Source organism: Salmo trutta, chromosome 25, assembly GCF_901001165.1.
Source record: "Salmo trutta chromosome 25, fSalTru1.1, whole genome shotgun sequence".
NCBI lineage: Eukaryota > Metazoa > Chordata > Actinopteri > Salmoniformes > Salmonidae > Salmo > Salmo trutta.
In genome coordinates, this window is record NC_042981.1 from 40,810,319 (window position 1) to 40,824,692 (window position 14,374).

General features: G+C 42.7%; 1 protein-coding gene across 7 annotated transcripts in view; it reads left to right on the plus strand.

Annotated features, from left to right (window-relative positions):
- Positions 1-12,477, plus strand: part of LOC115162572 (lysine-specific histone demethylase 1A) — a 29,385-nt gene extending 16,908 nt beyond the window's left edge. For 5 of the 7 annotated variants that reach the window (XM_029714007.1, XM_029714009.1, XM_029714008.1 and 2 more), the window contains exons 17-21: positions 5,100-5,287; positions 6,433-6,547; positions 7,011-7,138; positions 7,778-7,924; positions 11,338-12,477. In XM_029714007.1, the coding sequence (XP_029569867.1) occupies positions 5,100-5,287; positions 6,433-6,547; positions 7,011-7,138; positions 7,778-7,924; positions 11,338-11,523 (764 nt within the window). In that variant the 3' untranslated portion in view covers positions 11,524-12,477. Of the gene's footprint in view, positions 1-5,099; positions 5,418-6,432; positions 6,548-7,010; positions 7,139-7,777; positions 7,925-11,337 lie in introns of those variants that run through there. The other 2 variants (XR_003869579.1, XM_029714012.1) reach the window with 2 other exon arrangements.
- Positions 12,478-14,374: the final 1,897 nt, after the last annotated feature.

Consider the following 14,374-nt stretch of genomic DNA (forward strand, 5'->3'; position numbering starts at 1 on the left):
CTCTCGGAGGTGTGGGACGCTACCGTCCCACCTGGCCAACATCCAGTGAAATTGCAGAGTGCCAAATTCCAAAACAGAAATACTCATTATAAACATTCATGAAACATGCAAGTGTTATACATCGGTTTAAAGATTAACCTCTTGTTAATCCAACCACGGTGTCAGATTTCAAAAAGTCTTCACGGCGAAAGCAAACAATGCGATTTATCTGAGAACAGCGCCCAGCAAACAAATCATTACAAACAGTTAGCAGACAAGAGGAGTAACAAGTCAGAAATAGCGATAAAATGTATAACTTACCTTTGATCTTCATATGGTAGCACTCCCAAGACTCCATGTTACACAATAAATGCTTGTTTTGTTCAATAAATTCCCTCTTTATATCCAAAATCCTCTGTTTTTGTTTGTGCGTTTTGTTCAGTAATCTATTGGAACAAAGCGCGGTCACAGCATGCAGACAGAAAATCATAAAAGTTCGTAGAAACATGTCAAACGATGTTTAATCAATCCTCAATAGGAAATAGATCAGTCGTCAATAGAAAAGGAGAAACGCTCTGGACTCATGTCTGGAAATTTCCACTGTCCTCTCATTGAAAGTGGTGTTTCTCCCTCATTTTTCAGAGTAAAAGCCTGAAACGATGCCTAAAGACTGGTCACATGTAGTGGAAGCCATAGGGATCGTAAACTGGGTCATACGTCTTTGTATGGTGGATAGGCTTTCAAAGGAAAAACAGGCATTTCAAAATAATAGCACTCCCTGGATGGATTTTCCTCAGGTTTTCACCTGCCATATCAGTTCTGTTATACTCAGACATTATTTTAACAGTTTTGGAAACTTTAGTGTTTTCTATCCAAATATACCAATTATGTGCATATCCTAGCTTCTGGACCCGAGTCGCAGGCAGTTTACTTTGGGCACGCTTTTCATCCAAAATTTCGAATGCTGCCCCCTACCCTAGTGAGGTTAAGTAAATATTGAGACCCTTTACTCAGTACTATGTTGAAGCACCTTTGGCAGCGATTACAGCTTCGAGTCTTCTTGGGTATAACGCTATAAGCTTGGCTAACCTGTATTTCGGGAGTTTCTCCCATCCTCCTCTGCCGATCCTCTCAGGCACTGTCATGTTGGATGGGGAGCGTTGCTGCACAGCTATTTTTAGGTCTCTCTAGAGATGTTCAAGTCCGAGCTCTTGCTGTGTCAGTCAAGGATATTCAGAGACTTGTCCCAAAGCCACTCCTGTATTGTCTTAGCTGTGTGCTTAGGGTTGTTGTCCTGTTGAAAGGTGAACCTTCACCCCAGTCTGAGGTCCTGAGCACTCTGGAGCAGGTTTTCATCAAGGATCTCACAGTACTTTTCTCCGTATTTCCTTCTATCCTGACTAGTTTGCCAGTCCCTGCTGCTGTTAACCTCTATGGGCTAGGTGGCACCAAATCGTCCCACCTACGTAACAGCCAGTGTAATCCTGTGGCGCGATTTTCAAAACCTTTGAAATGCTATTACTTCAATTTCTCAAACATATGACTATTTTACAGCTATTTAAAGACAAGACTCTCGTTAATCTAACCACACTGTCCGATTTCAAAAAGGCTTTACAACGAAAGCAAAACATTAGATTATGTCAGCAGAGTACCCAGACAGAAATAATCAGACACCCATTTTTCAAGCTAGCATATAATGTCACAAAAACCCAAATCACAGCTAAATGCAGCACTAACCTTTGATCTTCATCAGATGACACACCTAGGACATTATGTTATAAAATACATGCATGTCTGTTCAATCAAGTTCATATTTATATCAAAAAACAGCTTTTTACATTAGCATGTGACGTTCAGAAAAAGCATACCCCCCGCAAACTTCCGGGGAATTTACTAACAATTTACTAAATTACTCACGATAAACGTTCACAAAAAGCATAACAATTATTTTAAGAATTATAGATACAGAACTCCTCTGCACTCGATATGTCCGATTTTAAAATGGCTTTTCGGATGAAGAATATTGCAAAATGTGCTAAGTACATAGCCCAGCCATCACGGGCTAGCTATTTAGACACCCGGCAAGTTTAGCCTTCACCAAAATCATATTTCCTATAAGAAAAATGGTCTTACCTTTCCTGTTCTTCGTCAGAATGCATTCCCAGGACTTCTACTTCAATAACAAATGTAGGTTTGGTCCCAAATAATCCATCGTTATGTTCCATCAGCGACGTTTTGTTCGTGAGTTCTAGACACTATCAGAATGGTAAATCACGGTCGCTCGCATGGCGCATAACGTGACAAAAAAATTCTAAATATTCCATTACCGTACTTCGGAGGATGTCAACCGCTGTTTAAAATCAATTTTTATGCAATTTATCTCGTAGAAAAGCGATAATATTCCGACCGGGAATCTGCCTGTGAATCTGCCTGTCTGTAAATAGAGGGAAAAACAGAAAGGCGGGGGCGGGCAGTGCACGCGCCTAAGCCTTTTGTGTGCTGATAGACCACTTAGCAAAAGCGCTCCTGTGTTTCAGCCAGGGCTTTGAATTGCGTCATTCAGGTTTTTCCCGGGCTCTGAGAGCCCATTGGAGACGTGGGAAGTGTCACGTAACAGCAGAGATCCTCAGTTTTTGGAAGAGATGTCAAAGAAAGCAAATAAATGCTCAGACAGGCCACTTCCTGTAAAGGAATCTCTCAGGTTTTTGCCTGCCAAATGAGTTCTGTTATACACAGACACCATTCAAACTGTTTTAGAAACTTTAGGGTGTTTTCTATCCATATATAATAAGTATATGCATATTCTAGTTACTGGGTAGGATTAGTAACCAGATTAAATCGGGTACGTTTTTTTATCCGGCCGTGTAAATACTGCCCCCTAGCCCCAACAGGTTAAACATCCCCACAGCATGATGCTGCCACCACCATGCTTCACTGTAGGGATGGTTCCTGGTTTCTTCCAGACGTGACACTTGGCATTCATGCCAGAGTTCAATCTTGGTTTCACCAGACCAAGAGTCTTGTTTCTAATGGGCTGAGTCTTTTAGGTGCCTTTTGGCAAACTCCAAGCGGGCTGTTGTCTGTTACTGAGTGGCTTCTGTCTGGCCACTCTACCATAAAGGCTTGATTGGTGGAGTGCTGCAGAGATGTTTGTCCTTCTGGAAGGTTTTCCCATCTCCACAGAGGAACTCTGGAGCTCTGTCAGAGTGACCATTGGATTCTTGGTCACCTCCCTGACCAAGGCCCTTCTCCCCCGATTGCTCAGTTTGGCCTGGCGGTCAGCTCTAGGAGAGTCTTAGTGGTTCTAAACTTCTTCAATTTAAAAATGGAGACCACCGTGTTCTTTGACCTTTTTTTAATGCGCTGAAACCTTTTGGTACCCTCCGTCAGATCTGTCTCTCGACACTCCTGTCTCCGAGCTCTACGGACAATTCCTTCGACCTCATTGCTTGATTTTTGCTCTGACGGGCACTGTCAACTGTGGGACCTTTTTATTTATATATAACGGTGTGTGCCTGTCCAATCAATTGAATTTACCACAAATTGAATACTTAAGGTATTTCTGCTTTTTATGTTTTTATATTAACGCACACACTGAATAAAAATATATAAATACAACATGTTAAGTGTTGGTCCCATGTTTCATGAGCTGAAATAACAGATTGCAGAAATTTGTTAACATCCCTGTTTTTGAGTATTTCTCCTTTGCCAAGATAATCCACTCACCTGACGTGGCATATCAAGAAACTGGTTAAACGGCATGATTATTACTTAGGTGCACCTTGTGCTTGGGACTATAAAAGGACACTCTAAAATGTGCAGTTTTGTCACAACACACACGAATGTCTCAAGTTTTGAGGGAGTGCGCAACTGGAATGCCTACTGCAGGAATTTCCACCGGAGCTGTTGCCAGATAATTGAATGTTGTCATAAGCCTCTAACTTTCTCAGAGAATTTGTCAGTACATTCAACTGGCCTCACATCCACAGTCCATTTGTGTGGGCGAGCGGTTTGCTGCTACCAATGTTGTGAACAGTGCGCCCCGTGGTGGTGGGGTTATGGTGTCGGCAGGCGTAAGCTACGGACAACGAACACAATTGCATGCATTTTATCGATGACAATTTCAATACACAGAGATACCGTGACGAGGTCCATTGTCGGCCATTCATACACTGCCATCACCTCATGTTTCATTGGGATAATGCACTGCCCCATGTCGCAAGGAGCTGTACACAATTCCTGGAAGCTGAAAATGTCCCATTGAGCCTCTTTGGGATGCTTTGGATCGACTTATAGGACAGCGTTTTCCAGTTCCCGCCAATATCCAGCAACTTCGCACCGTCATTGAGTGAGACAACATTCCACAGGCCACAATCAACATCCTGATCAACTCTATGCGAAGGAGATGTCTCATTGCATGAGGCGAATGGTGGTCGCACCAGATACTGACTGGTTTTCATATCTACACCCTACCTATTTCTTTTTAAGGTATCTGTGACCAACAGATGCATATGTGAAATCTGTAGATTAGTGCCTAATGAATGTATTTTAATTGACTGATTTCCTTATATGAACTGTAACCTAGTAAAATCTTTGAAATTGTTGCGTTTTTATATTGCCCCTTAATATTGTACAATATGTGTCGCTTCTTTGCCCTGGGCTATTTGTTTGAATTCAAGACCAGATTGTCGGAGTAGCCGGTCATTTGTGTTGTATTAATAAGTATTCAGCTAATGTCTTTTGTCATGTAAATGACGTAGTATTGCATAAAATAAGGTGAATGCACCAATTTGTAAGTCGCTCTGGATAAGAGCGTCTGCTAAATGACTTAAATGTAATAAAATGTTTTTTTTTTTTTTTTTAAAGGCTGATTTTTATTTTATTTTTTTTCCCGGACCCTGCAACAACAACAATCCCATGTGTGGTAACCCTAAAATGCCTCTGCTGAACTGTTGCCTATGCCACATGGCAAATATTATGGCTTTATTATAAAGGGCCTTCTTCAACACAAAATTTACCAAGCATTGAATTGCATCTGGTGCACATATTTGTTTTGTGGGGACCTTTTTTGTGTGTGTTTTGTTGTTTGACTAATTGCGTGTATGTCTCTCGCTCTCCAGGCTGTGAGGTGATTGCGGTGAACACACGCTCTACCACTCAGACGTTCATTTACAAGTGTGACGCGGTGCTGTGCACCCTACCCCTGGGTGTCATGAAGCAACAGCCCCCCGCCGTACAGTTTGTTCCCCCCCTGCCCGAGTGGAAGACCGCAGCTATCCAGAGGATGGGCTTTGGCAACCTCAACAAGGTACGGATCACCCCTCCACTTGGCTTTGCCACGCTGTCTGTTATTTTTGGTGTTTTATCCATGTGGATTGAGATATGTAAGACTTGAGTCTTGCTGCTGTACAAATCGATGTCTAAAAAAAAAAAAAAAAGCCTCTTGGCTCACTTGTTAGTAAACAACTAGGAAGCAAAGTAAAATCAGAGAGAGCTTTCCCGCTGTCAAGACATGTATTTCACTCACCCTGTCAATTTACATGAGCATCTGAATTAGCATCCCGAGGCACCACTTTGCGTCAAGCATGAATCAGCCCAAGTGTTTTGTACATACACAGTGCAAAAAAACAAGGTTACCTCTCTCCCCAAAATAGCATTTTTATCCTGCTTTATATCAGCCCTGGGAGGGAGTGTGTACGGGTGGGTGAGTGAGGGTTTTGTCAATCTGTTAGTAATCAGATCAGCATCCATCCTCCACTTTCTCTCTCCCTCCCCCTCTCTCTTCTCACTGAGCCCCAATGTGCATCATCTACTGCAGAGTTTCTATCTCCTAATTCGGCTGCAGCAGAAAATGCTGCATCATTATGCAATGCGGGAGCTGTTTGTGGTGCCTCGTGGCCACCAGAGGGAGCGCTGCCTCTGGATACAATTGAATGGAGCCTAAACTCCACAACCTTTTTGTCAGCAAAACACCCATCTAATGACAGCATTTTGTAATATGAAAATATTTTTGTGGGAAGTGGGTCTTAAACAAATTAGACGAATACAGTTGGAATCATAGAGATTATATAATTCAGTTCTAATTCTGTGTTTAGTGCAATGATGAAATGCAGTTGCTCAGGCTTCTCACGTTTGGTCAAGTTCCATCTTTCCCTCGGGTGTCTCTTTATGAAACAGTTCTCTTCTGATTCATCTGACTCCTTCAGGGTTCTTTCCATATAGTGAGCAGTGCCAGATCACTAGCATCATCAGAAAGGCCCAGAGCTCAGAATTCCTCCTGCTCTCCCAGTCTCCATGCTCTGACCTGTTTTGTTACCTCGCCACAGGCCATCAAACCAGACTTATTGCCCAACTCCAAACTTTGCCTGGGAAACTGCCCTGACTAGATTAGTATGTGTTTTTGGTGTGTATTGAATCACTTGTGCTGATGTTGTGTGTCCCTCCCGTCACTAGGTGGTGCTGTGCTTTGACCGTGTCTTCTGGGACCCTAGTGTGAACCTGTTTGGCCATGTGGGCAGCACTACAGCCAGCAGGGGAGAACTCTTCCTCTTCTGGAACCTCTACAAAGGTGAGCACAGTGAACCAGGCAATTCTCTCAACACTGTGGCAATTGGGATCTTTCTCAATCAAGTGTAGTTTAAAAAGCCCTTTTTACATCAGCAGTTGTTTAAGTGCTTTACAGATACCCAGCCTAAAACTACAGAGTAAGCAATGAAGAAGCACCGTGGCTTGGGGAAAAACTCCTATTTTCTTAGTTTTAAATGTCCGACCTTTCATCTCCTTCATTGCACTGATCGGAAAGAACCGACCAGGTGAAAGACGGCCTAATGATGAGCTTCTTCCACCATGTAGTTTTCAATTGTGAAGTTGCCCACAGTGCAGATAAAAGGGAGGATGCAAGGAGAGGCTGGATTTGTAAGCAATTGAGATCGAGACGTGGTGGCATTTTGGATGAAGTCACCCATTTTGACTTGGGACAGAATTTCATTCACCTATGCCTCTGAATTTCATCAATGTGTTTCCCCTCCCAGCCCCCATACTGCTGGCACTGATGGCAGGAGAGGCGGCTGGCATCATGGAGAACATCAGTGACGATGTCATCGTCGGACGCTGCCTCGCCATCCTCAAAGGCATCTTTGGAAGCAGTGCAGTACCTCAGGCATGTGCGAATTGGCTATCTTTGGACATAGAATTACACTCAATATGGCTGCTGGTCCACCCGTCACGGAATATTGACTTGAATCAGAATTTTTGTTATGTTTCTATGAGTCCTCTCAAACCACCAGTCAAATACATCATGAAAAAAGGTGTCATGTAAGCTACCGTAATTTCCGGACTATAAGCCGCAACTTTTTTCCCACGTTTTGAACCTCGCGGCTTAAACAATGACGCGGCTAATATATGGATTTTTCCCCGCTTTCAATTTTTTTTGAAAGGAGATGACTTCAGTGCACAGGAGGAGGAAGATAGTAGCCTACCAAGAAAGTTATTGGTCACTGTTTACTGCAAATTTTTTGTTACAAGCCGTGTTTCGTTAAAGCCTGTGTAAAGTTCATTTGTTTCAATGTACCGGTAGGCACCTGCGGCTTATAGACATGTGCGGCTTATTTATGTTCAAAATAATATTTTTAAATTCAGTGGGTGCGGCTTATATTCAGGTGTGATCAATAGTCCGGAAATTATGGTAATCATATGTAGTTATTCATGTTGGTTAGCTTTGGAACTGTTTAGTGTTTACCAACCATGTTTACTGGAATCTGATATCGGCATGGAAACTCACTGCTGTTTGTCACGGCAGCCCAAGGAAACGGTGGTGACGCGTTGGCGTGCTGACCCTTGGGCGCGGGGCTCCTACTCGTACGTGGCGGCCGGCTCCTCTGGTAACGACTATGACCTCATGGCCCAGCCCATCACCCCTGGCCCCGCCATCCCCGGAGCGTCTCAGGTAACACATCTGACCACTGTGATACATTACTTTACGAGACAGTTTCCGGGATACACATTAAACATAGTCCTGGGTCAATAAGCATGCTGTGGAGAATCTCCATTAGGCTAGTCCTGGACCAGAAATCACTTCTAAGTCTGCCCGGGAAACGGTACTCTATCCACTACATATTAGGGATTAACACCGGTAACCAGGATCCTGGGACCACTTCACATTTCCACAAAAAATGTTATGACAAGACCTGGGGGGAAAACATCATAATTCCCCCAATGTTGCACTAATGCAATTTCACAAAATACACAACATGCGCAGCAGCAAATTGGCCAAAAATGTAATAGCACCTAATCTCGAACAGGTTATCCCATGGAAGCCTTTAGCCTAACGTTGTTATTTCACACAAAGTCGTCATAAATTCAAAGCACACCCATCATTGACACTGCCGGACTGCACACGAGAACTCTAAACTGCATTCGGGTCGCATCAGAACTGAAAATTCTATGCTTTCCCTACCCAATCCCAGTGAGCTGAAGTCTGAGTCCTAGTCCGACATCACAAAAATTAAATGACCCCGAACATTTTGAGAAAACAGTTGGCTATACAGTGCCTTCAGAAAGTATTGACACCCCTTTTTCCACATTTTGCTGTGTTACAGCCTGAATTTAAAATGGATTAAACTGATATGTTTTGTCATTGGCGGCAGGGTAGCCTAGTGGTTAGAGCGTTGGGCTAGTAACTGAAAGGTTGCAAGTTCGAATTCCCGAGCTGACAAGGTACAAATCTGTCGTTCTGCCCCTGAACAAGGCAGTTAACCCACTGTTCCTAGGCCGTCATTGAAAATAAGAATTTGTTCTTACCTTTATTTAACTAGGCAAGTCAGTTAAATAAAAACTGGCCTACACACAATACCCCATAATGTCAATGTGGAATTATGAAATTTCTACAAATTTATTAATGAAACGCTGAAATGTCTGGAGGCAACTATTCAACCCCCAAAGTTCAGGACAACAAATTTGCTTAACAAGCCACAAGTTGAATGGGATGTGTGCAATAAAAATGTTTTAACATGATTTTTGAATGACTACCTCATCTCTGTACCCCACACATACAATTATCTGTAGGTCCCTCAGTCGAGCAGTGAATTTCAAACAGATTCAACCACAAAGACCAGGGAGGTTTTCCAATGCCTTGCAAAGGTAGACATTGAATATACCTTTGAGCATGGTGAAGTTATTAATTACACTTTGGATGGTGTATCAATACACCCAGTCACTACAAAGATACAGGTGTCCTTCCTAACTCAGTTGCCGGAGAGGAAAGAAACCGTTCAGGGATTTCACTCTGAAGCCAATGGTGACTTAAAGAGTTGCAGAGTTTAATGGCTGTGATCGGAGAAAACTGAGGATGGATCAACAACATTGTAGTTACTTCACAATACTAACCCATTTGACAGAGTGTGAAAAAAAGGAACCTGTACAGAATGCGAATATTCTGAAACATGCATCCTGTTTGCCACAAGGCACTAAAGTAATACTGCAGAAAATGTGGTAAAGCAATTAACTTTTTTTCCTGAATGCAAAGTGTTATGTTTGGGGTAAATCCAATACAACACGTTACTCAGTACCACTCTCTCCATATTTTCAAGCATAGTGGCGACTGCATCAAGTTATTCAGGATAAAAAAAAAATGGAATGGTGCTAAGCACAGGCAAAATCCAAGAGGAAAACTTGGTTCTGTTTTCCACCAGACACTGGGAGATTAATTCACGTTTCAGCAGGACAATAACCTAGAACACAAGGCCAAATCTACACTAGAGTTGCTTACCAAGAAGACATTGAATGATCCTGAGTGGCCTAGTTAGTCTGCTTGAAAAGCTATGGCAAGACTTGTAAATGGTTGTCTAGCAATGATCAACAACTAATTTGACAGAGCTTGAAGAATTTAGAAAATATTATGTGCAAAGCTCTTAGACTTACCCAGAAAGACTCATAGCTGTAATTGCTGCGAAAGGGGATTCTAACATGTATTGACTCAGACGTGTGAATACTTACATAAATGAAATACAGAAATAAATAATTTTTAATACATTTGCTAATATTTCTAAAAGCATGTTTTCATTTTGTCATTATGGGGTGTTGCGTGTGGAGAAAGTCAAGGGCTATGAATGCTTTCTGAAGGCACTGTATTAATTTAAACTAGTGTTGAGGACAATGCGGCGGATGTGGGCGGCAGCAGAGTGAGGAGACGAAACAGCCTTTGGGCATAGATAGAAAAAGTGCAGAGAGAAACTCTTAGTTATGATGAAGGATGAAAATATTGGAGTAAAGTAGGCTAATGCAATTTAAGGCATGTATCAAATTCTTCCTTATACTGAAATTCCCAAAGTCGTATCCAAATATTTAAAGCAATTTGTGTGTGTGGTCTCCAAGATTATCATTTCGGCACCGTTTAGATTGGGACAGTGCCATTGCACTGCTTTGAGACAATCGTGGGGGACTCTAGATAACTAAACTGACATGGATTGATTTTTCACTGAATCTCTGTTTGGATATTCGGTAACAATTAGGCTGGGGAGGTGAGCGCTAATGATCATATTTTCTAGTTTGATCAGAACATTTTGCTAGCATGTTATACAAGTGGATTTTGTTCTTCAGCGTGTCCTACTCATGACTTCTCTGAATCAATGTGATTTTATTTTGTTTCACTGAATCGGTCTGTAGATGTGGTTAATTGAGCTCTGGCTGGACAGGTGGAAGTGGTAGCTTATTTGTTTGCTCATCTATCATCCCAATCTGACTGAAACCCAACATTTTGACTCCTGTCTCGTGTGAAAATTCCTAACTTTGTTCTATATTCCATTGGTTTCATTATCAAAGCACGTCTCGCCTGTGCATGTGAAAATACTGCTGTAACATTTCACCCGCTTCTCTGCACTGTCTCATGCTGCTGCCCATAATATGAGCGCTTCGGTAGGGAAGGTTTGATCAACAAATGTTATGAATATATATATCAGAACAGAGTTGGTCACCGTTAAGATACGTTACCTTGATATTTAAACAATTTCCTTATAAACAAAGACGCTAACCCCCATCTCAATCATTAAACGGCCCATCGCTCTAAACCAATGAGAATGTTGAATATTACCACACGCTAGAAAGTCACTCTGCACATTTCATGAATTTTTTTTTGGCCAATCCCATTCACTAAACCACCAGAGCATGTGTGCAAATCTCATCCTCCTTAGCCAACCCACAATTATTTGACCAAACCGAGTGGTTCCCGACACAGATGTTTTAGGGTCGCTCTGATGTTGACACACTAATTGACGGGAACACTCAAATTTATGTTTGGGATGATGAGTTTGTCGTTTTGATGGTTTAGTTTTTTTTTTTCCTCTCTCCCTCCCCCTTTCGCAGCCTGTCCCTCGTCTGTTCTTTGCTGGGGAGCACACTATCCGGAATTACCCAGCCACGGTGCATGGTGCCCTGCTCAGCGGCCTGCGAGAGGCGGGACGCATCGCAGACCAGTTCCTGGGCGCCATGTACACCCTCCCCCGACAGGCCACGCCCACCACCGCCCTTCAGCCCTCCCCCAGCGTCTAGACCCCCCTTTACAATGTCCTTCCATGTTCAAGTGATGTCAGTGACTCCTGTTAACAAAGACTCTTTCGATGTAAAGAATGTGTTTTTGTTTTAATCCCACCAATGCTAATATATATGGACAGAACAGTGAAACCCCAATGTACATTCCCAAAGGTCGAGCCAGCACATTACTTAGCCTGTTGTCCCCTTAATATGACGACATCCACCTCACTAAGTCAACGTTGTGGGTCCTCATAGCTGATGCAGCTAGGTGGAACCTACAATGGAAGTCTGATGGTTGTCTCCCTTCCGGCTCTGCTAGCCAACCTCCGTGCTGCAAGAGTGTGATCAGTCATGGATTGAGGGTGGGAATTGGCCTATTTGGATGGATAGACCTAAACCAGGGTCTACTATATGAACAGGGTAGCCAGTTCCTACCCCAGTAGGATGACACTAGTGTCATATCTGACCTTGTTCCAGCAATAAAGATGGATGGGCTGAAGAGGAGGAACAACAGACAATGGAATCCAGAAACAGGGCAGCAGATCAAGCGCTGCTCCCTACCTACTGTACTTGTAAAGGGCAGGTGCGCTATCTAGCAACACAAATGCACTCACTCCCATTGAAACTTTTTTTTTTTCCTATTGAAATGCTAGTTGCTGCAATGTTGTAGCCTACAAGTGCGTTGTATTGATTCTTTTAAGGCTAATGTTAGTTGTATGCCTCCTGCTGAAGAGGACCTGTACCATGTAGGGTTGGAGTAAAGAAAATAGCAGTTTGTATTGAAATGCAAAAAGATACATACATACATACATACATACATACATACATACATACTATGATGATTGTTGAGAGAGAAATTCCAGTTGTGAATGTTTTTGTTAAACAGCTACTTTATATTTTGTTGTCATTGCATACTTCAAAGAAACTTTTGTCATTTGGGTATAAAAATAAATGCATCTTGCGTCAAGAAAACTAGTTTCTTATTGAACAAGTTCAGATGGTATCTGCAGTGTTTCACTCAGCTTTCTTCCATTTCATCCCTAGTTAACACAATCCGGGTGGTTATGAGTGGAGGAGACTAGCTTCCTGACCAGTGTCTACACACAGTGTGGGTCACAATCTCTCCTTTCTGAAGTGTACACTCGTTCACTACCCACAAATCTGAAAGCATTGGATTGGAGGCATGGGCTAGTGGGAGTTTCTGCCATATTTATTATACCAGTAATTTCCTTTTTAAAATCAATATAGGGAAGTGCAGACTTTGTGAGGAAGGAGAGATAATTGGGACTCCCCACTAGCCACACATCTCTGACCTGGGTGGCCTCAGTGTTTTATGTAGTGCTGACTCCCTGTCCTCTTCCTGACCCTTCTGACCATTGGCCTGCTCCCTGGAGCGTGTGGTGGTTGCCACAGGCTTTGGCAGCTTAAGCCATTGTAGGGGTCTGATGGACCAATGGAAAAATTGCACTGGGAGGTTTGGGAACATAGCTCAGTGCCAATACCTCTATATTAGAGGGATATTCCCTGAGCATAGGACTGGACCACAGAGGTTTGACTTAACAATAGTAACTTTGGTTGGAAATGTATTGAAATAGCTCTCAAGGTTGGCACTGGGTTATTTCCATGTGTGGTTTACCATGGGGCTCAGGGTGGCTGGTGCGCTTTGTATTATCTATACACACACAAAACTGTTTCCATTGGAGTTCAGAACTTTCCTCTCCTATGGCAGGTGTATGTCTCCCTGCTTGCGAGATATGTTACACAAAGCATTGAAGGAGGCTGCCTTCAGCGTGTCTGAACAAATCTCCAACAGCCATGTGACTCACACAGCAGCCTGTACAGATGCCACAGGTTGGGTGGAAATGTACCCAGACTCTTCTCACGTGACAGTTCCAAGAATCAGCTAGAGGTATCAAACTCATTCCACGGGGGGGGCCTAGTTTTTTTCGTTAAGACCTCGACAACCATGTGAGGGTGGTTCCTTGCTAATTCAGTGACCGTATATACCTCCAAGTACATAGCAGTGAAAACCCGCAGACATTCGGCCCTCCGTGGAATGAGTTTGACACGTGGCCTACACTATTGATACTCAAACCCGAGTCAGGATGATAGTAGAATTTATGGAAAAGCCTTAGGAGATCACATTGCAGTAGATGCCAAAAAGGCAGGCACTAACATGTTGCAAGAGTCATGTAAGCTTATGTTCATTTTAGTTCTGGAACCACTTGAAACACCTGCAGTCACATCCGCATAACCTGTTTTAGCAGTTTAATTTAGTAAATATCGCTAAATTGTTAAGGTTTTCGTATTCAACATTTGGTGGTTGAAATGGAGTTCTCTGTCTCCGTACCAACTTGCATAATTACCATTTTGCATAGAGTGATTGATTTGCGTGCTTGACTTCACACATACTATTTAGGTCACCCATGCCAGTACACTCGTAGGAAAACCTGCTCAGAAATTCACAAGTAAGTCCCTCCCTAGGACATGACCTTTTGACAAATTATGACCTTGAATGAGACCTTTTAACCCCTGGGTCCATATCCATAAAGTGTATAAGTAGGAGTGATGATCTAGGATCAGGTTGGCCTTTCAGATCATAATTGATACGATTATATCGACAGGTGGGGTCCTGATCAGCAATCCTACTCAGATATTTTGCAGATACGGGCCTTGATTTAGGGCTAGATTCAATCCGTAGCACTAAAGATCCACGCTACAGCGTGATTGAAATTTAAAGGCAACGTTCCCTCGTTCGCGAAGACTGCATTTACCGTAAACACTTCATATGGCGTCTCAATGGGAAATGACCTTTCAAATTAAATCGCACTACTACAGCGCAGATCTTCAGCACTACGGATTGAATCAA